Raw genomic sequence first — 24,114 nt, 5'->3', positions numbered from 1 at the left:
GAAAGTTAAGGTGATGTCATATTTTCAATGTGATTGTTGTTATTAGATGTCTAAAATAACGCTGAAGTCTAAATTTTATGCTCTGATTGTCATACACGCATATTTTTCAATTATAAGAAATTAAAGATGTTATATGCATAATTGAAGTTTGTATTTGTTCCACAATCTTAAATATCTTTATTTCTTAAAAAATATGTTTACTTCTTTCATTTTATATTTCTTTTTTTTTTCAGGTAACTCTCTCCCACAGGACATCTGCTGTATGGCAGCTGATGGGAGGTTAGTCTTTGCTGCTTATGGGAATGTTTTCTCTGCATTCGCCCGTAATAAAGAGGTTTGTATCATTGAACTGTTTTGTCTTTTGCAGTCAGTGATTGATTGTCATGGTAGTGAGAGGGAACTTTAATGTTGCTCTTCATCTGAGACACGCTCAACGTATTTTTTTTGTTTTTTTAATGTATATTCACTTTGCTGGAGGAAGAGAAAGTTGATTTCATTAAATTTTCATAATCAGTTAAAAGTGATGCTTTGGTTTGGTTTTCTTTGCCTGGGATCAACCTTAGAATCATCTGGGCAGCTAGCTGCTACAGCTTGTTTGTTTCCAACCAGGTCCCATCTCTGGAGTTTTCTACTTTATTTGGTTGGGGTAGGATTCAGTCAAGAGTATTTTGAAAATATTTTCCTAAGAGATTCACATCTGTCCCACTGCTTTATCTGGATTGATTTTTTCGTTATGAACATCGTAGCCCATGACTCATTTTCTAAGACCCAGGTGCTTGTTGCCTACATAGAAAAAGCTAGATCTTCTGCTCTCTCCACCAAGGGAGGATCTTTTCTTGTCTTAATCTACTCGTAGGTTTCTAAGTTTGTCCTGAGAGGACTAATTTGAGAGATGACCTGGCACTAGTGGTCCAGAATGAAAGGGAATGTAGCCACGGGGATGGCTAGATAGCCAGGTGATGGAATTACTGTACTTCTCAAAGTCTGACTCAGGCTAATGATGTTTGTTCCCAGTGTTTTCCATCATCTCTACCCGTGGCAGAGGAAGGCAACTTAAAGTTCTTTAATGGGAGTTTTTGTTTTGAGAGGCAGTAAAAGTTTTTTTTTCTTTTTAGAGAGTCAGGGTCCTTTTTTTGTTCAAAATATTGCAGTTTGTAGTTTTTCCTGAGAGATAAATGTACAGATGAGGAGTAGAAAGGTTTCAGAGACTATGAACTGTAGGAAACTGTTACCATCCATAGGGCCTGAGGGAGAAGGAGAAGAAGTAGCGCTCCTGGAGCCTGGTGAGAACTGAAACCGTGGGGGAAGGGACTGTAATGAGTGAGGTGCAGGGACTGCTGTCAGGGTCAGAATGTCTGTGTCCAGCAGAAAGCTGTAGGGAAGAAGTGTCCTATATCGCCTTCCCTTGTCTTCTGTGGAAGCCAGCTGGTGGTGGCTATAGAGGTCAGCCTTCTAGAACATCCCACTTTTCCAAAATGCATGGAGTTGTGCTGGTTGGCTTGGCTGAGGGACCCAGCTCTTTGCATGCCTTCTCTCTAAGCTTGGTTGAAAAGCTGAGCCTCAAAGATCTCATTTCTATGTTCCTAGCCCATGTTTCCTAATTGGACTTGCTGGGGAAGCAGGTGAAAATGTGTGATTCTTTGTTGTTTGTTGATCTAACCTTGGGTAATCGAAAGTTGGGCATTTCTTAATGTGGGCATCTTCAGGATTTGTGTGGGTTTTTTTTTGGTTAATATGAATAATATTACATGATGAATGAATAATATGAAATTTTTTAAATTTTGACATTGCAGGTAGTGCATACCTTTAAGGGTCATAAGGCAGAAATCCATCTTTTGCAACCCTTTGGGGACCACGTTATCTCTGTTGATACTGACAGCGTTCTTATTATTTGGCACATATATTCAGAAGGTAAGAATTAACCCATTTATTGCTTTACCTTGGAATAGTATGTTTGTAGCTAAAATATCTCTGTAAGGATGACTTCTATACCAGAGGTTTCACATGTAAGCAGTAAAAAATTTTTAAGAATCTTTAATGTGTATAAGGCAAAAGGGTTCTAAGTAAAAAAATTGCTAAGCAGTTTTAGTTAGCTAGTTGAGCTGTTCATAATGCTTTGCATTATAGTTCTCCAAGTTTAATGACGTGATATTATCTCTGTGGGGAGAATTTTGGTGTATACTTACACCTGAGTAATACTTGGTTTGCTTTTTCAACTTTCGTAAGTGAGATTGTAATAGTAAACTTTTACTGACTGAAGACCCAGTCATCTGAAGGAAAATAAATATCCTTTTTCTAAGAATATGAGTCAGTGTCGTTTAATTGTGGTTTTCTTAAACAGTGTCACTGTGCTATGTTTATAGGGCCATGTTATCACCAAAGGTTAGGAATTTTATCACTATATAACCGCAGTTTTCGTCAGGTAAAAGACTCTGGGGTCTGACATGAATTAAAGCTTTTAAGTTTTTTGATCTGTGTGCATTTTTAGCGTTTGTTACCTCTTGATTAACTCATTTTTTGAGGTAGTATGTTTATTTTTAGTAGAAGTCTTAGGGATTGCCCTCCTGGCAGTCATTCCATGTTCTTGTTCAGATTAGCCACTCTTGTTTTTTCTTTGCTCAAGTGGAGGGAACAGAATTTCAAACATAGTCCCTATGCAGATGGCTATTAAAAGGCCTTTTATGAAGTTAGAGAATCTGACTCTTAGAGTTCAGCTTTCTTTTGATACCAGTACCTAGCTTTTTGTTCCTCTTGCAGCAGCATGGTGTCTTCAGGGAGTTCTTTGTAGTGATCTTAAGTAAGACTGCAAGTTACAAATAGAGGCAAGGATCTTTTAAAATAATATTTAAGTAAGAGATTCTATAATTTTTGTCTGTTACCTATGCTCCTTAAACTGGGGTACACATACTCCTGGAGTATTCAGCAGCCAGATAGAATGAAACTAAAGTTTAATAGAAGTGTTCGTTCTCTGATACTCAAGTTCATTGGGAAATTAAGTGAGAAAGTGTTTTCATTATGGATGAACTGTGAAGTAGAAAACAAAATTCACATGTAGGAATTTTAAGCATGTGATGTTTCAAACAATGTTTTGAGCTTGCAGCAGAAGACAGCAGGCTGTGCCATTTTCCACTCAGGGCTGCAAGTTCTTTTCCTCTCCTCCGTTTGAGGGTCTCCTGTGTAACTGTGAGAAGGCTTGTTTCTGGTTTCATTTAAGTTTGCCTCTGACTTTTTACATGTTTGAGGAGCTAATCAAACTCTTTAGATATTTGCTCCTTCCCTCCCATGCACTTGATTTGGAACCTTAGCTGCCTCTTGATCAAATTATAAAACTACTAAGTCTGATTCCCTTAGTGTCTTTTTTTTTTTTTGAACACTTATTTTCATCCAGTAAACCAGTTTGGCAGTGAGTAAAATTTTAAGTAGGATTGACATTAGAACTTTCAGAAAATTCTTGACAATCGAAGTAAATTTGCAAGTTGCCCCTATCACATTTGTTTAATTTCTCAGGGAATATTTATAAGTTAGTATATGTCTTTGATTTATATTAGTACATAAATCTTTGATATGATAGATTTTAAGTGCTAAATATATGGGTGTATGAAAAATTTAAACTGTTTTATGTATTATTTATAACCTTTACTTTTGTAGAAGAATACCTGCAATTGTCTTTCGATAAATCAGTATTTAAAATTTCTGCAATTTTGCACCCAAGTACCTACTTGAATAAAATACTTCTTGGCAGTGAACAAGGAAGCCTCCAGTTATGGAATGTAAAATCCAAGTAAGCGCTGTGTTTGCAACATAAGTGATTCCTACCTTATCCTCATCTGTTACTCCCTAAAGCATTCTTGAAGGCTCTCAATTCTCCTTTCCTTTACATCTTTTTTGGAGAGTTTTCAGTAAATATACCTGTTCCTGGGGTTGTTACTCATGGAATCACATATGTGAAAGCGGGAATATGGTCCTGGAACATGGTAGGCAGCTTCATAAATGCTCATTAAAAACTATATTCTAATATCCTTAGTCACTGTATTCATAAAACTGTAATGAAGTCTTTAGTACACAAGATCAGAAAAATAATTGAGGTCGTCACTGAACAGCTTCTAGTTCTCAATAAACTAAAACATTAGATGGAGACACAAATCAGTGTTTATTTAGTGCTAGCGTTTAGGTATGGTTTTCACAGTAGAAGCATATTCATCTTCAAGCATAAACATGATGAATGTCTGTAATATTTTTGTATAGCTGCTGCTGGCTAGATAAATGATGGTGAGCATCTCTGCCTGTTATTTGTACATTTATCCAGAGAAAAGAGTGGCAGCTCAGTTTTCTTTATAATCATTAAAAGAGCAGTCAGAAATCTTTGATCATCCAGATTTTCCTTTCCAAAGCCCCTACAAATTCGAAAGGGAAAGTAAGATTTTCAGAGGTTTAATGTATATCCTATTAATTATTAGTTTTAAATAAGCGTTTCTGTTCAACTTAACAAATATCATTGACTACCTATTGTGTAATAGGGTAGGAAATAATGATGGAACTATTCTCTGCCCCAAGGTTATCTCTCTAGGTTTTGAGTGCGAGGGACCTAATCTGTGCCTAAAGCATTTAATATATGAGTAAATATTTTATTGTCATTACAGCAGTCTCAGGTAGCTCTGCTCTATCTACTGTCATCCGTGGCTCGATTCCGAAATTCGGAGCAGCGCCGCTGCTGTCAGTGACAGGCATGTGACAGGCAGGTAGTATTGTCAGTCCAGTTCAGTCACCCAGTCGTGTCCGACTCTTTGCAACCCCATGAACCTCAGCACTCCAGGCCTCCGTGTCCATCACCAAGTAGTGTTCCTTTTTTGTGTTAGGTTTCCGGTATCACATTGCGGTAAAAAGTGAGATCTAAGATTTTATTTTAAATTGTATCTGTCACATAAAGTAGTTTTTACTCATGTATTTTTTTTTTCTTTCTCTTTTTAATTTCTCCAAGAGGCTGCATAGTATCGTAGTTCTTAGCAGCTTAGGATCTGAGTCTGGGCTCTGTCAGTATTAGCCTTGTAATCTTAGCTTAATTTTTTCATGTAATTAAGTTTCTTAGTTTCTTAATCTGAAAAAAGGTGCTATTTACATCATAGCATTATTTTGAGTATTAAATAGATTACTATATCTACTTAGAACAATGTGGGACAGAGTAAGAACTTAATAAATAGTTACTATATCATTATGTAATATGCAGTTAATTTTGTTTTTCTATCCCCCAAAAAATAGCTTTCAACTATTTTTCCTTTTGTAGTAAACTTCTATATACATTTGCGGGATGGAAAGTTGGAGTGACAGCGCTTCAGCAGGTTAGTATTTTTCTGTTAAGTTAGATAAGAAATGAAGGCAATGGTAGGATCTTTCAGTTTCAGGGGCCAACCATATGTGTGGACCTAAAGACAAAATAATGTATAGTCTAGTTTTTTATAAATATTACCCTAAAAAACAGTGTTTTGGAAATAGAATTGAAAACAGTGCCTTTGTCTATAAATATTTGTGGAAACCTTTCTGCTTGGAATTAGTCTCTTAATTCTGTGGTTGGTGTGGATCCATGTTTACCAATCATTTTGTAAGCATAGAGAGTCCAGTGCCTTGGTCAGAGTGGAGATGAGGTTTTTTTCAGTGAAGCAAGTGAGTTTGTAGGTCATACAGAGAACTTTGTCAGTGTGTTGAGATTTGTAGCTTGAGCTAATGGGTCTGTTCAGTTCAGTTCAGTCGCTCAGTTGTGTCCGACTCTTCATGACCCTGTGGACCACAGCACGCCAGGCCTCCCTGTCCATCATCAACTCCTGGAGTTTACTCACACTCATCTCCATTGAGTCAGTGATGCCATCCAGCCATCTCATCCTCTGTCATCCCCTTCTCCTCCTGCCTTCCATCAGTGTCCAGTATTAATTGTTTATTAGATGCTGGACCCTTCCAGATAAAACTGCTTTTTGTCTTTGTGAGTTTGTAGAACTGTATGTCTGAATGGCTGTATTGCTGCAGAGAACCTTACATGTTGGACACGTATACAGGCCATGTACCTTGTCTTTCCAAATATCCATTCCTTACACCTGCTCGGTTTATACACATTCCTCATTCTCTCACTTCCATCACCTTGCTTTGCTTTTACCTTCCCAGAATATCCCAAAGGTGATGATTAGGTTCTTTGAGAGCCAGCCGTCGTATTTGTTTTAGTATCCTCAGCTTCTACACAGGATCTCATGCATAGTAGTTACTTGATGGGAAATTAATTACATGTTTAGCCTGATTTCATTTTGTAATGGTATTGGACATTGATCTTCTGTTCTTAAATACAGAAACGTAGTATAGAGTCTGTATGTAATACTATTGTATAAAATGAAGATTAAAGTCATAGACTATTAGAGCTGGAACAGACTAATTGTATAACCTATTTGCCTTTTAACATGGGTTATAGGTTTTTCTTGTCTTCTTTGGATAGACCACTTCACTTCCTTTGTAGTTGGCCTTTTATGTTGCCATGCATATGGTGAGCCTTTATATGTTTTCTGATGGCTCAGAGGTTAAAGCATCTGCCTCCAATGTGGGAGACCTGGGTTCAATCCTTGGGTTGGGAAGATCCCCTGGAGAAGGAAATGGCAACCCACTCCAGTATTCTTGCCTGGAGAATCCCATGGATGGAGGAGCCTTGTAGGCTACAGTCTGCAGGGTTGCAAAGAGTCGGACACAACTGAGTGACTTCACTTTCACTTTATATGTTTTCTAAGAGTTGCCTTTTTTTTATTTTTAATTTTTATATTGCAGGCAATAATGATCTGTATTGATTGCACGTGTCAGCTCCTTTTGTCTTATGGCTGTTTTCTTAGCAAGTTTACTATGTTTGTGGGTGGGGAAGTGATGATGACTACCAGACTGAAGCTGGGAGGTAATTTGGAAAAATCATTCCTAAATAACTTCCATGCTGCTACTGCTGCCAAGTCTCTTCAGTCGTGTCCGACTCTGTGCGACCCCATAGACAGAAGCCCACCAGATTCCCCCGTCCTTAGGATTCTCCAGGCAAGAACACTGAAGTGGGTTGCCATTTCCTTCTCCAATGCATGAAAGTGAAAAGTGAAAGGGAAGTCACTCAGTCATGTCCGACTCTTCACTACCCCATGGACTGCAGCCTACTAGGCTCCTCCATTCATGGAATTTTCCAAGCAGGAGTACTGGAGTGGGGTGCCATTGCCTTCTCCGAAATATTTCCATGCTGATATCAATTAAAGTATGCCAGAATGACAGTATTCATTGTTTTTGTCATCTCCAGAAATATATTCCATTATTAATACTTATTTTGGTAACATCAGTATTATTAAAGCTACTTGATTAAGAAAATAAGAAGTTGAGTCATTTAATTTTCAGGCACCAGCTGTGGATGTTGTGGCTGTTGGTCTCATGTCGGGTCAGGTTATCATTCACAACATTAAATTTGATGAAACGTTAATGAAGTTTCGTCAAGACTGGGGACCTATTACTTCGATTTCATTTCGCACAGGTAACTCTCAACTTGTTAATGGATGAAAATTAAGAACACTTCAGGTGTATTACTTTGAAGTTCATAGAAATTTTCTTAATATTTGTTTATAATTTAATCTAACGAATGAAATACTGAAATATAAAGAGCCAAAGAAATATTGGTAGATTGTTGGTCTATAGTCTTTATTTTAAATTTATATTTATGGATTAAAAGAGTGGAGAGAAGCATTGTTAAATTTAGTTGTTTGATGGTGCATGTTTTTCTTAGTGTATTCTATCTAACAACAGATGGTCACCCAGTAATGGCAGCTGGAAGCCCATGTGGCCATATTGGACTCTGGGATCTAGAAGACAAAAAGTTAATCAATCAAATGAGAAATGCACATTCTACAGCGATTGCCGGACTGACATTTCTCCACAGAGAGCCGCTTCTGGTCACAAACGGTGCTGACAACGCTCTCAGGGTACTGTGGTTATTGCCACCTTCCTTTGGGTTATTACAAGCCTGCTTTAATGTATCAGCGTGAAACCTAGTAGGTGAAAGGAATATGGGATAAGACATTGATATAGATGAAATAAAGGCATAGCAGATTGCCTGATTTTCATGAAGTGAGAAAGTTGTGCTGTGCTCAGTTGCTCAGTCGTGTTCAACTCTTTGTGACCCCGTGAACTGTCACTCACCAGGCTGTGTCCATGGGATTTTCCAGGCAAGATTATTGGAGTTGGAGAAATTTAGACAGCTTATCTTTTCCCTAACCTGTACTCCAGGATCAGTGGTCTGCAGGCATTACCCAATGCCAGTAGATTTATGTAGAAGATAGTTTGACTGCTTGCAGATCACTTGTGGGAAAGCTTTACTTTTATTCATTTCTTGGCAGATATGGATATTTGATGGTCCCGCAGGTGAAGGCCGGCTTCTGAGATTCAGAATGGGACATAGTGCTCCTCTTACCAAAATAAGATACTATGGACAAAATGGACAACAAATTCTTAGTGCAAGTGAGTTTCTGCTTTATGCTATTAGTTTAATTCAGCAAGTAATGAAAACAAAGTGTTTGATATTTATTAGGTTTGGTATTTATACATTTTTAGATTCAGATGTCCCTTTGAGTGACTTGAAAATCTGGGTAAAATGAGGTGATTGTTTTTGACTACTTCAGGAAACACTAGCTGATATTACTTTTATTTGGCACATCATTCTATTTAGTAATCGTTGGAGTCAGAATGGACAAATTCCAAAAATGTGGCCCTTGCCTATCCAGATAATCTGCTGGTATTTATTAGCACCTCATTTTATCCTTTGTTTTTACAAAATGGCATTCCATGGGCAGTTGAATATTATGAATGAGGTAGTTACAATCAGCTTCCTTTTAAAGTGCTGCCAGCTAACTTCATGCTTTTTATAGTATCTAATTTTATAAGCGTCATGATTCAAATGGTCCATTGTTTTGATGAAGCTTGATTAGACATTTTCTGTGTATATCAACAGGTCAGGATGGAACACTTCAGTCATTTTCCACGGTACACGAAAAATTTAACAAGAGCTTGGGACATGGTAAGTCTTTGCAAAATGGAAAAAAAGCTACTGGTCATAAAAAAATTCATCTCAAAGAGTCTGGGAGATAACCAAAGGAGGTTTCATTATTAAATTTCCTCTTTCTTAGGATAAAATGAAATTCCCTTATATGAAAGAGCAGTAATAAGATTTGTAACTCAGTATTGCTGTAGAAGTGGTTCAGGTGCTACTGTAAGATTGAAGAGTTAGGTATCTTAGGTGATGAAAGCATAACGCTACCACTCAGAAGACATTGATAATGCAACTGGAGCCATCTGCTCAGTTCAGTTCAGTTGCTCAGTCGTGTCTGACTCTTTGCGACCCCACGGATAGCAGCACGCCAGGCCTCCCTGTCACATCACCAACTCCCGCAGTCCGCCCAAACCCATGTCCATTGAGTTGGTGATGCCATCCAACCATCTCATCCTCTGTTGTCCCCTTCTTCTCCCACCTTCAGTCTTTCCCAGCATTAGGGTCTTTTCCAGTGAGTCAGCTCTTTGCAGCAGGTGGCCAAAGTATTGGAGTTTCAGCTTCAGCATCAGTCCTTCCAATGAACACTCAGGACTGATCTCCTTTAGGATGGACTGGTTGGATCTCCTTGCAGTCCAAGGGACTCTCAAGAGTCTTCTCCAACACCACAGTTCAAAAGCATCAGTTCTTCGGCACTCAGCCTTCTTCACAGTCCAACTCTCACATCCATACCTGACCACTAGAAAAACTAGAAAAACCATAGCCTTGACTAGACGGACCTTTGTTGGCAAAATAATGTCTCTTGCTTTTGAATATGCTGTCTAGGTTGGTCATAACTTTCCTTCCAAGGAATAAGCGTCTTTTAATTTCATGGCTGCAGTCACCATCTGCAGTGGTTTTGGAGCCCCCCAAAATAAAGTCCTCCACTGTTTCCACTGTTTTCTCATCTATTTGCCATGAAGTGATGGGACCACCTGCCATGATCTTAGTTTTCTGAATGTTGAGCTTTAAGCCAACTTTTCACTCTCCTCTTTGACTTTCATCAAGAGGTTCTTTAATTCTTCTTCACTTTCTGCCATAAGTGTGGTGTCATCTGTGGAATGCAGAATTTAAAGATGGAAAGAAGCTTACAGGAAGCATCAAAGTAAGAAGAGTCCCATCTTTCTGCCAGAAGGGATTTTTTAATTCTCTATTCATGCCCATGGTTTTTATCATATGAAAGATTTTGTTTGTTAAACAACAATATTCAGGCTTATTTATAATTAAACTTCTTTGGAAGTTAATATCCTGGCTATTCATACATGTATATACTTCCAGATGAATTTCAGAATCAATTTTAAATCAACATCCACAATTATAATTCTTAGAATCAAATTGGAGAGATTTGATAATCTTTAAGAATTGTCTCATCTAGGAATATGATATATCCCCATTCGAGTTGTCTTTAATGTTCCTCAGTGAAGGTTTTTAGTTTTTCTCTTATTGGTCCTGCATATTTAAGATTATTCAGTGGTATTTTATATATTTTAATATAATTTGCTATTTTTTTCTGCTAATATTGTAAATGCAGTCTCTTCATTTATATTATAATGCAATTTTCAATACCACTAAAATAGTGGTAATAACATAATCTTTATATTAAAGATTTTTAAATGGGAATATCTTGAACTTTACATATATAACGAATTAGCTTTTCTCTTATATACGTTTTTCATTAAGAAGAATTCATAGCTATATTCCCCTCTTACCTAACCCCAGGATTAATAAATAAAAAGAGAGTCAAACGTAAAGGACTTCAGAACACCATGTCCGTGAGACTCCCACCCGTCACAGAATTCGCAGCTGGTAAGAAGCTTCGTGTTGTGTTTTGAGTTCTGCCCTGTCATGTATTTCCTTCTGTGTGTTTCTTACTTTCTCCATTTTAGTAAATGTTTTTACAAATACTAATAAGCATCTGGAGGGTCACTTGAATATATTTCTTTATTTCTTCCATTTTAATAAATGTTTTAGCAAACAATAGTAAGAATCCAGGATGCATCCCAAATGCATGCAAGTCTTGTGTGAAGACCAAAAATGACTTACTTATAATCGGAACTTGTTCTCTATTAATTCTAGGCTTTGTTCTCCCTAAACTATAATAAACATATTTGCTATTCTATTTTGTAACTCTTCTAATTTGTTCTCTCATAAGCCTGGTATAAGAAAGTCACTAATGTAGAAGGTGAGAACTGATAATATGGAGCTTTGGCTAACTTAATTAAGATCTAAACGCACTGCGGTCTTAGTGAACTGTGTCGTTGGAGCAGTGCATCATTCCAAGAAACAATTTTAAGAAAAATGTAGATAGATGATCAGACTGTTGAGTGAAAACTGTCATAGAAATAATTGTTTATCACCATTTCCATTTATAGCAACCTGAGTAATATTTTTTTTTTTTACTTAAGTACCTCCTGTCATATGCTCAAAAATCTTTCAGTGACCCCTTAATTACCTTTTTGGATGGAATCTGCTCTGCTTAACATGGCTTTTAAGACTGTTGGTAATGTGGACCAGTGGCTTTGCCCTTCTCCCACCCCTCAGGAAAATACTGCATTTACTTTCTGTGCCTAATTTTGTTCGAGTTAACGCTTGGGCCCGTCTGTGTGTGTCTCAATCCCTCTCCTCTCCACACCCCCAATCCATTAATTTCTACCTGTTTTACTTCTTTCAAGGAGCCATTTATTACTCTCCCCAGATCTCTTAGTAAACTCCTTCTGAATACTCTAAAAAAGACACTTAATCTTACTGTAATGTCTTCTAATCAGAATTTCTTGTTCAATTGGAAACTCATTGTTAGCAGGAATTACCTGTTTACCATACTGTGTCTTAGTGCTAAATTATAACATAGAGTATTAAATGCTTATTAAATAGGTGAATGAATGAGCGATTTAAATTATGTTTTAGAGGAAGCTCGTGAAAGTGACTGGGATGGTATCGTTGCTTGCCATCAGGGTAAGCTCTCCTGCTCCACCTGGAACTACCAGAGATCTACCATAGGCGCTCACTTTCTCAGGCCAGCAGGGCTGAAGACAGACAGCACAACTGCGACAGTGAGTGACGTGTTTGCGAGGGCGCTTCCTGCTGTAGAACTGTCCTGTGGTTGTCTTATTAAACTCAGTTTTATTACTGGCAATATTCGTTGAAAGAACGAAGAACATAGTTTAATATTTTGAAATTATTCCCTAATAGTGTTAAAGTTTTCCAGCTTGGAGAGAAGCTGGAAATTATATATATAGATTTTATATATATACATATATATATATATATAAATTTATTATAGATTTTAAGATTTAAAATTATTAGAATTTCAATAAAATTTTGTTATGATTTTATTAAAATCTTTAAGGTTTTAACTTATATTTATTTTAAAATAAATGTATTTTATTTAAAACTTACTTTAAAATTTTAAAATCTTTAAGATTTCAACTTATTATAGATTTAAGTTAAGCTTTGCTAGACTAGATGTAGTATATTGGTCATTTAAATTTTCTGTTTAATATAGGATTACTTAGATACTCTTTGAGGGGGGTTTCAGCATTTATCAATATACTTTCTTACCTGAATTATGTTGAGTATATAGTATTATATTCAATGAATGTGAATCTTAAGGTTTCTTCCTTCCTTTTCTCTTTCAGTGTAGGAGTAAGATTCAGGTAAATCTTTAGTTGAGTTAAAGATGTAGCAGTTATTTATTTGTCTGATTGAGTACTGTCTAAGCCTCTTTTAAATATAGTTTTCTAAATGCCACTGTTATAACTTCTTACTCTATTAACATTTTATTTTGTTTTCTTTTGATAATAATGTAAGTCTTCTATTGAGTTCAGATTTTAAGCTATATAGAAATGATGTCAAATTTGGTTTGCAGAATTGTTGCCTCTGCTTTTTCAAAATAAGTTTTACTGATATAAAATTTACTTACCTTGAAATTCATTCATTTAAAATGTATACTTTAGTGGGTTTTAGTGTATTCATAGAATTTTGCTATTATCACCAAAATCTAATCAGTCTAATTTTAAAACATTCTCATCACTAAAAAAGAAACCCTATACCCACTAACAATAATCCTCATTCTCTCACTTTTCCCCCATCTCCCCAACCCAGGTAACTTCAATACCTATTCTGGGCATTTCACACGGATAGAATCATAATATATGGCCTCCGTGACTGTCTTCCTCACTTAGCGTGTTTTAAGGTTCATCCATGTTGTAGGATGTATCAGTACTTTATTCCTTTTATGAATACTACTTTATTTTGTAGATAAAACCACATTTTGTTTAGCTATTGATAGTTGATAGACATTTGTATTGTTTCTAGTTTTGGGGTATTGTAAATAATGCTCCTGCACAAGCTTTTGTGTGGACATATGTTTTTGTTCTCTATTTGTACCTTGGTAGATCACCTAACATAATGTAACTCTGTTTAATGTTTTTAAGGAACTGACAACCTGTTTTCCAAAGTGGCTGCACAATTTTATATTCCCACCAGCAATGTATAAGAGTTTTGTTCCTTTTGATTATTGCTGTCCTTGTTGTTCAGTCATTTAAGTTGTGTCCATCTCTTTGCAACCCCATGGACTGCAGCACGCCAGGCTTCCCCTGTTCATCACCATTTCCCAGAGTTTACTCAAACTCATGTCCTTCAAGTCGGTGATGCCATCCAACCATCTCATCCTCTGTCGTCCCCTTCTCCTCCTGCCTTCCATCTTTCCCAGCATCAGGGTCTTTTCCAGTGAATCAGCTCTTCACATCCGGTGGCAAAAGTTATTGGAGCTTCAGTTTTGGCATCAGTCCTTCCAATGAATATTCAGGACTGATTTCCTTTAGGATGAACTGGTTGGATCTCTTTGCAGTTCAAGGAACTCTCAGGAGTCTTCAACACCGCAGTTCAAAAGCATCAATTCTTCAGTGCTCAGCTTTCTTTATGGTCCAACTCTCACATCCGTACATGACTACTGGAAAACCATAGTTTTGACTATACAGACCTTTTTTGGCAAAGTGATGTCTCTGCTTTTTAATATGCTGTCTAGGTTGTTCATAGCTTTTCTTCCAAGGAGCAAGCTTCTTAATTTCATGGCTGTAGTCACCATCTGCAGTGATTCTGGAGTTGTCCTAGTAGGTATAAAGTAGTTTATCACTGTGGCTTCTGTTTCATATTTTCCCAGTGATTTAACAGTGTTGAGCATCTTCTCATATGCATTGAGTCGGTGATGCCATCCAGCTGTCTCATCCTCTATCACCCCTTTCTCCTCCTGCCCTCAGTCTTTGCCAGCATCAGAGTCTTTTCTCTTACAGTAGCTTACTGGCCACTTCTATGTCTTCGGAGAAATGTCTGTTCATATTACTTGCCCATTGTCTAATGGAGTTATTTATTTTTTTAATCTTGAATTGTAATATCTCCTTATATATTTGGGATACAGGTCCCTTATCGGATATACAATTTGCAAATAGTTTTTCCTGTTCTGTGGGCTGGTGCTCAGTGGGTAGAGAATCCACCTGCAGTGCAGGGGATGGAGGAGATGTGGGTTCGAACCTTGGGTCAGAAAGATCCCCTGGAGAAGGAAATGGCAACCCACTCCAGTATTCTTGCCTGGAAAATCCCATGGACAGAGAAGCCTGGCAGACTGCAGTCCAGAGGGTCACAGAAAGAGTCGGACACGACTGGGCGACTAAGCACATACGTTCTGTGGGCTTTCGTTTCCTTTTCTTGTTGGCGTCATTTCAGCAGAAAGGGGTTTTAATTTTGAAGTCTAGCCATTTTTGTGGTTTTTTGAAAAACATTGCCTTACCCAAGGTCATGAAGATTTACTTTTGTAATTTCTTCTGAGCGTTTCATAATTTTAGCTCTTAAATTTAGATCTGTAACCCTTCTAAGGTTAATTTTTGTGTATGATATCGTATAGGGGTCCAAGTTCATGCTTTTGCCTTTGGATGTCTAGTTATGTCAGTGTTATTTGCCCAAAACACTATTCTTTCCCCATTGAATGGTCTTGGTACCTTTGCCAAAAATTGTTTGACATGCATGAGGGCTTTTTTCTATTCACAGGTCTCTTTGATTGTTCTGTTGAGTGAGTCTTTGTCTTTTTTATGCTGGTATGACACTGTCTTGAGTATGGTCACTCTGTAGTAAAGTTTTTTAAAATCAGGATAATTGAATCTTCCAGTTTTTTTGTTCTTCAAGATTGTTTTGGCTATTCTGGTCTATTGAATTTCAGTATGATCAGCTTGTCAGTTTTTGCAAAGAAGGCAGCTGGGATTTTGATAGAGATCTTATTGATTATACACCTCAATTTGAGGAGTATTACCATCTTAATATTACTTCTGATCCATACACATGAGATGGCTTTGCATTTAATTAGATTTTTAATTTCTGTTATCAATGTTTTATAGTTGTCGGTATACAAGTCTCATACTTTTTTGGTTAAACTTTTCCTAGTATTTTACTCTTTTCAATGCTATTGTAAATAGATTTCTTAATTTTATTTTGGATTGTTTTTTGCTAGTGTATGGAAATATAATTGATTTGATCCTATTTTGTACAGGTTTTTTTGGTCAGTGTGTATGCTCTGTTCTGCATAGTACAAAACTCCACTCTTAAACTTTTATTTCTAAGCCATAGAGATTCTATCTTAAACTTCTCAAGTTTACCTGAACAGTTGAGTAGCTATTAAAATAATAGTAGTGTAAATAACAGTTACAGCTAACATTTTTTGTGTGCTTACTTTGTTCCAGGCTCTCTGCCTGGCACACGCTATTTTATATTATTCTCACAACAGTCCTATGATATGGAATATTGTTAGCCTCTTTTTATAGATAGTAAAACGGAGGCTGAGGCTTAATATAATGAGTAATATGCCCAAGACTAGTAAAACTAGTACCGAGTGGATGGGATTTGAACCTCAGACCACTCTTTCTAGAACCTGTGTTTTTAACTCTTAGCCTATAGTGATCACCCACAGAACGTTGTGTGTGTGTGTGTGTGTACACACAATATATATTCACAGACACAAGCACAGTGATACTTAGCTGGTGCTGCGTCATTTGTCTGGCAGAGTTAGCTGTCTGGAGTAGAGGCGGTAACCAGTATGCAATAAACCAGTGTTTATTAGACAGCCAGTGCACAGAGTACAATTTTTCACTCACAGGTAACCCTCTCACCTTATTCATTTTTCCTTTGTTGTGCTGTCTTAAAAAAATAGGTTAGAAGCCATCCTGTTAACAACAATAAAGCCTATTAAAATAAACTCAGGTTCCAAAAAGTACAGCAGTCCCCCCATCCATGGTTTCAGTTATTCAACTTCAGTCTGAAAATTCTGAATAGAAAATTCCAGAAGTACACAATTTATAAATTTTAAATTGTATGCCATCTGAGTAGCAGTGTCCCAGTCTAATATCATCTTTTTATCTAACATGTCCATGCTGTATACACTGCTTGCCCATTAGTATAGGGAGAAGCATGTACATGTAGGACTTGGTGCTGTCTGCCGTTAAAGGCATCACTGAGGGTCTTGTCACGTATTCTCTGGATATGGGGGACTAGGGTATAGTAGTGCCTTCAGGACCGTCATTACTTACAGGCTGGGACTGAAGGGTAAAGAATCCACCTGCCTGATGCAAGAGACGTGAATTCAGTCCCTGGGTCAAGAAGATCCCCTGGAGAAGGAAATGGCAACCCATCCCAGTGTTCTTGCCTGGAGAATCCCGTGGACTGAGGAGCCTGGTGGACTATACTATCTGTGGGGTCGCAAAGACACGACATAGCGACTAAACAAGCACAACAATATAGCCTAGTATCTTCATTAGTTCCTAAGAGCATAACTGTACAACGTAGCATAAATTTCTGAGTTACTCAAAATAGGTAAAATTATGTTAGTTTTCTATTTAGGAAGACAGAATACTTTTTTAAGCTTTTAGTCCATAATTTCTTATATAAAAACGTTTTCTAAGAAATACGCTATAATTATCTAGAAACATATATATAAGTTGAACACAGTTTAATGTGGATGCTATGTAGATATATCTTGACTCAGTGGTGTATCAGTCTTACTGTTTGGAACAGATATCCTATAGTAAGCATTTTCTTTTCGGTCTTAGAAGTCATCTCTTTCTTTCGGCATAAGCTCAGCAGTCTTTTGAATGGACTCCCAGGTGGGTGGCGTCTGACTAACACACAGTGGTAGGGAAGGATTTCTCTTTCCATGACCACCATGTAGCCAGTCTCATGTTTTTAACAGAAAGAAAAGACATCTTTTTAGTATAACATTGCTTCTCTAAGTGTCAGATAGGAGTTTGTTTTACAGACACTTTATAAACTGGGTGTTTTCCACGCGTTATCTTGTGTGTCCTGTGTGCTCAGTTGTGTTTGACTCTTTGCGACCCCGTGGACTGAAGCCCACCAGGCTCCCCATCCATGGAGTGTTCTAGGCAAGAAGACTGGAGCGGATTGCCATTTCCTTCTCCAGTTACCTTGTATATTTCCTTCCTTAAAAAAAAAACAAAGTTGTAATTAAAATACTTGGGACTTTTCCATTGAACTGAAACTAATATGGTTTCACTTTTGTATCTGCTATAGAAGCAATTACAAAAGTAAAGTAAGGTAATAAGAAATCAGGCAATGGAATGCTTTGACTTTAGCACTGTTGTGAATAAAATAAAAATCAAATACCAGTTGATATGCCATTTAAATTTCAATCAAGTTAATTTTGGTTATATTTTGCCATCTTGGAAGTATGGATTTCTCCATACTTAGAGAAGGGAGGCAGAACCAAGCAGATATTTTTAATACACCCCAAAATAATTATGTTTAAGAAAATTAATGAAGTAATGCATTTACTATCTTTTTTAAAAAATGAGACAATTGATAAATACTTTGGAAAGCGTAAAGTACAATAAAAATATTAGTTACTTTCTGTGTCTTTTGTGTTAATTTTTTTTTTTTCCTAAGGCAGTAGATATAACTTCCTGTGGAAACTTTGCTGTGATTGGTCTCTCATCGGGAGCTGTTGATGTGTATAACATGCAGTCTGGTATACACCGGGGGAGTTTCGGCAGGGATCAAGGTATCAGCCTTTTTTTTCTTTTTCTTATTTTTTTAAAAAAGTATTATAGATAGATAAAAGGCTAATAACTCTCACTGGCATTTATTAAATTCTTGAGTTCCAGGCATTTTGCTAAAGTTGCATATGGGTTATCGTCAACCCTATGTGGCAGAACACCATATTGAAATACTCAAAGAGAATGAAATCATAGTTGTATTAAGGGAAAGTGGCTATTATAGAAATTAAAGTGTTTGGTTCCTTCTCCTTGTATTAAACAGAATATCTTAACTATTTTTTGAAACCTTCCATGGCATCAACCTGATGGTGGATTTTGTTATTCCTCATGTAGTAGAATAATTTTCCCTCTGTTCCTAAAATCCACATTAAAGATTTTAGGGAAGTTGAATAGTAGGAACTTAGATATTCAAATAAAGTAATCGCTCTTTGTGTAGTGTTTGGAGAGGCCATTGCAATTCTTATTTCTTTTTTCTTTTAACATATGCTTTAAAGCCCATAAAGGATCTGTTAGAGGTGTTGCAGTGGATGGATTAAACCAGTTGACAATTACAGCTGGTAGTGAAGGAGTACTCAGGTTCTGGAACTTTAAAAACAAAGTTTTAATTCATTCTATGAGCCTCGATTCATCTCCAAATTTGATGCTGCTACATAGAGACAGGTAAAGTTTTTCTTCTAATGATGATGGATTTTCTTCTTGATGTTTTTAGAAAAAGTTCTTAATTTAAGTAAGGTACAGTAGTTTGTTGAACATCACAAGTTTGGACTCTGCGGGTCCACTTATGCACAACTTTTTTTCACTAAATACTTCAGGATAGCACTACATAATCCATTGTTGGTTGAATCCACAGATGCAGAACCGTGGACGGGGAGGGCCAACTGTAAAATTACATGCAGACTTTTGACTGTAGAGGGTTAGTGCCCTAACCCTCTTGTAAAGTGGTCAGCTGTATATAATTTAACAAAAACCAAACTTTTCATATGAAAGAACATTTTGTTTAACTTCCCCCAAAGATATACTTGATTAACAAAACTTGACTGTGAGATTTTAGTTTCAAGAGGTTGTTTTTGTTCATTTGTTAAAACTAATGCATTTGTCTTGCTAGTGGCATTCTGGGACTTGCCTTGGACGACTTCTCCATTAGTGTTTTGGACATAGAAACTAGGAAGATTGTCAGAGAGTTTTCTGGACACCAAGGCCAAATAAATGACATGGTAAAACAGACTTTAGATGTTAAAATAAAACTTGATTAATTTTTATTTCTATTTAGGTTAAAAATGTCCTAATAATTGAAACTGCTATGTTTTAATGGCATTAAACTCATCATATGAGATGTTCAAAGTAAATAATTTGGAGACTAATTTTCAAAGCAGGTTTTTTTAAGGAAAATTTAGAATGAAAAGAAGTTTTAATATTTCTCAGGAGGATAATGCCATTAGATTAAAGTATACATCCAAGAGTTCATTTTTTCTCTTTAACTCTAAACAAGGCCAGAATGATTCGTTGAAACATAGGTATCATTTTTGACTTAGTATTAAACTAAGCTGAGAGAACTCATTTCTGTTTTCTGCATGCATAATGAATTAATAGTAGGAGACCTGGCATATCTAATACTTGGTTTATTCTAGTTTAATGTTATTTCTAATGTTTATCTTAATTTCAAAAGAGTTTAATTAGTGAATATGTATTTTATCTTACTGTTACGTTCTTATGGTGGGAAATATGGTAAGAAGTACTCAGTATAAGCAGTGTATGTTGAAGACTTTACATCAGTTGCAGATATCTTGATTTACTTGAAACAGAAATAAAATAAATTTCTAGCTCTTTAGTGGCACCCCCACAAGCTGCATTTACTTATCAGTTCTCACACCAAAAATCTGAATTTACAATGTGTACCCATTTCCTTAAAAATAGGGGGGAAATGGCCAGGAGATGACGTTGTTCTGCAGATAAAAAATTGGCGTAACTACTCATCAGGAGAATTTGTTGTGGCAGCAGCTCTAGCAGTGAGGGTGGGAGTGAAGTGATTTTGATGAAGTTTCATTTTTGAAAACACCTGTCAGGGCCAACTTGTTCTTCCTATTTCTTTCCTTTTGAGTTGTGTGTGGAGTTTCTCCTAGTCAAGAATCAATTACTCCTCTTCAGTTAAGTCTGTGAGCCTTGATAACATGACTTTGGCTGTCAGAGGCATTTTCCCATTCCTCATTATCTACACTGTCCTTCTGTACATTGAGTTCTCTATACTTGCCGGTTTAAGTTTCCATAGTATCATTGCAGCCCGATGACCAAGTTGGAGTTCACGTATTCCAGTTATCATTTGCTAATATGAATGGTCATAATCCATAAACCAATGGTCATAATCCCTGTGGTGTGTTTAGTCTCCTGGATGAACAATTACTTCAATATAAACTTAAAAGTTTTTCCTTTTAGGTCTTTCTTCACATTAGACCTGGTTTAAACCTCATGTTATTCTTCCATTTTTATCTGTAGAGAAGATACAACTTCTTTATGGTGTCATAAGTAGTTTATTGTTTAAATTTTATTTTGAAAATATGATTATTGTGGTTTTAAATTCTATTTAAAACATCATTAAGGAAGAAAAGATTTTTAGCTGAATCTACAAGAACGACTTCTTTAGTAACTTCTCTACATTAAGAGAATTTGCATTCTTTAAAATCATTTTGGAATAGACTCTTGGAAATGTAGCTTTGTTCAAAGCTTCATAGATACTTGATAAATGAAATTAGGCTAATAAAATATTTCTAATTGAATGTTGTCAGCACAGATTTATGTTAAAAACAGTAGTCAGACATTTGTTAATTGTCTATAAGTAGATTACGGAGTAAAAATTATGTACTACTATTCATTTTTAAAAGTTTTATAATTCATGTAAAAGCCTAATCCTTAGCAGTATCCTCAGGGGTATATAAGAAACGGTATTTTCTTTTATATAAGATGAGGTGGTCTACATTTTATGCATCAAACATTTTTTAATGAAGTGTGCATTATCTTTTCATTGCTTACATTCTTTGTTCAATACACAGATATACATAGACATATACATACATGTGTACACACCTATAATATTTATGTTTTTCTTTCAATTTAAAGACTTTCAGCCCTGATGGTCGTTGGTTAATAAGTGCTTCAATGGATTGCTCTATTAGAACTTGGGACCTTCCGTCTGGGTGGTGAGTTTTTAAATCCTTAACCTTAGCAGAAGTTTTCTCAGTCATTGTCTTCACATGTGACTTTTACCTGTTGTTAACAGATTATGTACTTTTTGACTGTGACTGTATTTGGAGATTTTTCTAACCTGACTTATATTTTATCCTTGAAGTGTGTTTGATCTCAAACTAAGAGATTAGTGCTGAAAGAGATGATAGTGAGGAAATTCCAATCTCTTAGGTTCGCTATTCCTGCAAAATTGAGAAGTAGAAGTGAGTTGCATAAACTCACTTAAGAAAGCTCATCTGGCCTTTTTGATACTCCAGACTAGAGATCATATTTTAGGACTGCAAACTTATTCTGAGCATTTTTTTGTATTTTGTTGTTGTTGTTGTTATTGAATTAAGAGGTCAGAACCCTTAACTTTGTGTATATTATATATTTTCTGTCTCTAACATAATTCTTGAAAGAAGACATTTAGGTACCTTAACATAATGGAAATGTGTGTCTTAAGATTTGGATAAAACCCAGCAGTGTTAAGAAACCTGTCATAGTTTGAAACTTGCTACTAAATCAGCACTTGAAGAGAAAACATTAATTCTGTTAAATAATTTGATCAGTAGAAACCTACAGAGAGTAATTTGTTGCTAAAAATTATGTAGGAGTACACACAACTTGCAGTCATATCACTCACCAAAGAATTCCTTAGGTGGAGTGTGAAAGGAATGATGGGAAAGGAACGTACAGTGAGGAAAGAGAGAGGTGAGAAAGATGAGTGGGAAGGTAGTTCAGTCTTCAGGAATATTGCTTAGTTAAGATCTGTCCAGTTCTGCTCCACTTGTTTCTCAGGAATTAGATAAGCTCATACCTGAAAGCAGTTTGACCTTTAGAAAGGAAAAACCCTCATGTCCTTACTTCCTTTCAAGTTTGATTCAGGAATGAGACACAGCTGTCTATACAGCTTATGTACAGGATTTGGAATACAAACAGCACAAGTGCCACTCATGGTCCAGCTCTAATAACTAGGCAGCTTTGTCCACAGGTGTGTCTCGCTTTTACTTAAAGTCGAGTCAAGCAAAATAAATAATTAGTTGACTATCCTCCAGCTTCAAAAAGGTCAGTCAAGTTAGTACTTTCTTAATTAAAATAAAACAAAACTTTTTTTAAGGTACCATTAGAAATTTTGATTAGTCTTTTGCTTCTTGGACTTCTGTTCTTCTGTTTTCTAAAAGTAAACATAATTTGAATTGCTTTGTAGTAGGAAAGTTGTATAGGAAATAGAGTTGACACTCTGCCCTTTTCATTTTCCTTTTTAGTAGTTTTAGTTCACATCAGATGAGAGAGGGAGGTTACAATAGTACTAAATAGAATGTTTTTTAAAAATGGTAAATTTTGGGGGGATTGGAAAAATTAGGATCTGAAAGTAGCATTCAGAGCCACCAATCTTTGACTCAGCATAAGGCTTTTTGCTGAATTTCTTATTTTAGTAAAAAGATGAACACATTTAAATCTGACATGTTTTCAACTCTGGTATCTTATTTTTCAGTGAACACAGACAGTTTTAAGTGAATACAGAGAAACTAAGCTGGGGGAACGCAAGAGCGAGAGATGAGTCACATAGGGATTGTTAAAAGATAATAATATCTACACTGATTGGACCAAAGTATGTTTTTAATAAAGACACAAATAACTACCTCTTTGGTTAAGATTTGAAGTGGATCAAATGAGAAGGCTGAAAAGCAGTCTCCCACAATTGCTGCTGCCCTGTTGCAGTGGACTTTTTCCATGGACTTCTGGGCACTTCGAGTGCTTTTAGTTTTCATCTTGTCTCATATTCTGTTAGAGAGGTACTGGTTTTAGTCCCGTTTCACAAATGAGAAAATGGAGGCTCAGAAGTTAAGTGATTTGCCCAAGGCAGCATAGTTTGTCAGGGAGATTTTGCTGTAGTTAGCATAAGAGACGGAGAAGGCACTGGCGCCCACTGCAGTGCTCTTGCCTGGAAAACCCCATGGGCAGAGGAGCCTGGTGGGCTGCAGTCCATGGGGTTGCTTAGAGTCGGACACGACTGAGCGACTTCACTTTCACTTTTCACTTTCATGCATTGGAGAAGGAAATGGCAACCCACTCTAGTACTCTTGCCTGGAGAATCCCAGGGACGGGGGAGCCTGGTGGGCTGCTGTCTTTGGGGTCACACAGAGTCGGACACGACTGAAGTGACTTAGCAGCAGCAGCAGCATAAGAGAAAGATTTCCCAGCAGTTGTGGTACCAGCCTTGCTTGGGTATGTTCTAAGGATGATTTGGTTTTCTTGATGTAGAAGATACAGTAAGGACCATACAGTTGTAGGTAATCATTGACTTTTTAAATTTCATTTCTTTTCTTAAACATAATTAGTATGACAGGCTTTGGGGATTCCTAGTTTTTTCTTCAGTAAGCCGTTTTATCATTTACATAACATGTTAAATATGTAAAGAATAAATACACTCATTACAAGGCTACAATGTGAAGCCGTGTGTACGTAGACCTTTGGTGTTGTAATATGCAGATGCAGCCATCTGGGATTAATTGTGTCTATCTAAAACAAAGGCATAGGTACTGAACTGTTTCCTGTAAAGTGGTTTCTTTAAGTGCGGAAAATTTTCTTCTGTTTGTAGGGTTCTCAGAGAAGTGAGGTTGAAATTTTTGTCCCTAAAATTATCTGTCATCTGCTACCACCTTTTATTTATGGTTACTTTTAATCTCTTAAGAGTTTAGATTGAACGCTTTTCAGGGTGATAAAAATATAAAATTAAATAGTTTTAATAGAATTTTGCATTTTGTTCTGTCT

The 24,114-nt window shown here is 36.5% G+C and overlaps 1 protein-coding gene across 1 annotated transcript in view; it reads left to right on the top strand.

Annotated features, from left to right (window-relative positions):
• WDR36 (WD repeat domain 36) overlaps nucleotides 1-24,114 on the top strand; it is a 43,533-nt gene that overhangs the window by 5,704 nt on the left and 13,715 nt on the right. Inside the window, exons 3-16 of the mRNA XM_006055090.4 lie at nucleotides 234-334; nucleotides 1,794-1,911; nucleotides 3,649-3,781; nucleotides 5,282-5,336; nucleotides 7,393-7,525; nucleotides 7,795-7,970; nucleotides 8,385-8,505; nucleotides 8,996-9,061; nucleotides 10,790-10,876; nucleotides 11,975-12,120; nucleotides 18,011-18,125; nucleotides 18,615-18,780; nucleotides 19,226-19,334; nucleotides 21,232-21,311. Of these exons, the coding sequence (XP_006055152.3) occupies nucleotides 234-334; nucleotides 1,794-1,911; nucleotides 3,649-3,781; nucleotides 5,282-5,336; nucleotides 7,393-7,525; nucleotides 7,795-7,970; nucleotides 8,385-8,505; nucleotides 8,996-9,061; nucleotides 10,790-10,876; nucleotides 11,975-12,120; nucleotides 18,011-18,125; nucleotides 18,615-18,780; nucleotides 19,226-19,334; nucleotides 21,232-21,311 (1,606 nt within the window). The remainder of the gene's footprint in view (nucleotides 1-233; nucleotides 335-1,793; nucleotides 1,912-3,648; nucleotides 3,782-5,281; nucleotides 5,337-7,392; nucleotides 7,526-7,794; nucleotides 7,971-8,384; nucleotides 8,506-8,995; nucleotides 9,062-10,789; nucleotides 10,877-11,974; nucleotides 12,121-18,010; nucleotides 18,126-18,614; nucleotides 18,781-19,225; nucleotides 19,335-21,231; nucleotides 21,312-24,114) is intronic.

Source organism: Bubalus bubalis, chromosome 9 (genome assembly GCF_019923935.1).
Source record: "Bubalus bubalis isolate 160015118507 breed Murrah chromosome 9, NDDB_SH_1, whole genome shotgun sequence".
NCBI classification, from domain to species: Eukaryota; Metazoa; Chordata; class Mammalia; order Artiodactyla; family Bovidae; genus Bubalus; species Bubalus bubalis.
Note: the sequence above shows the minus strand (reverse complement) of the source record. Positions and strands in the feature narration are given on the sequence as shown.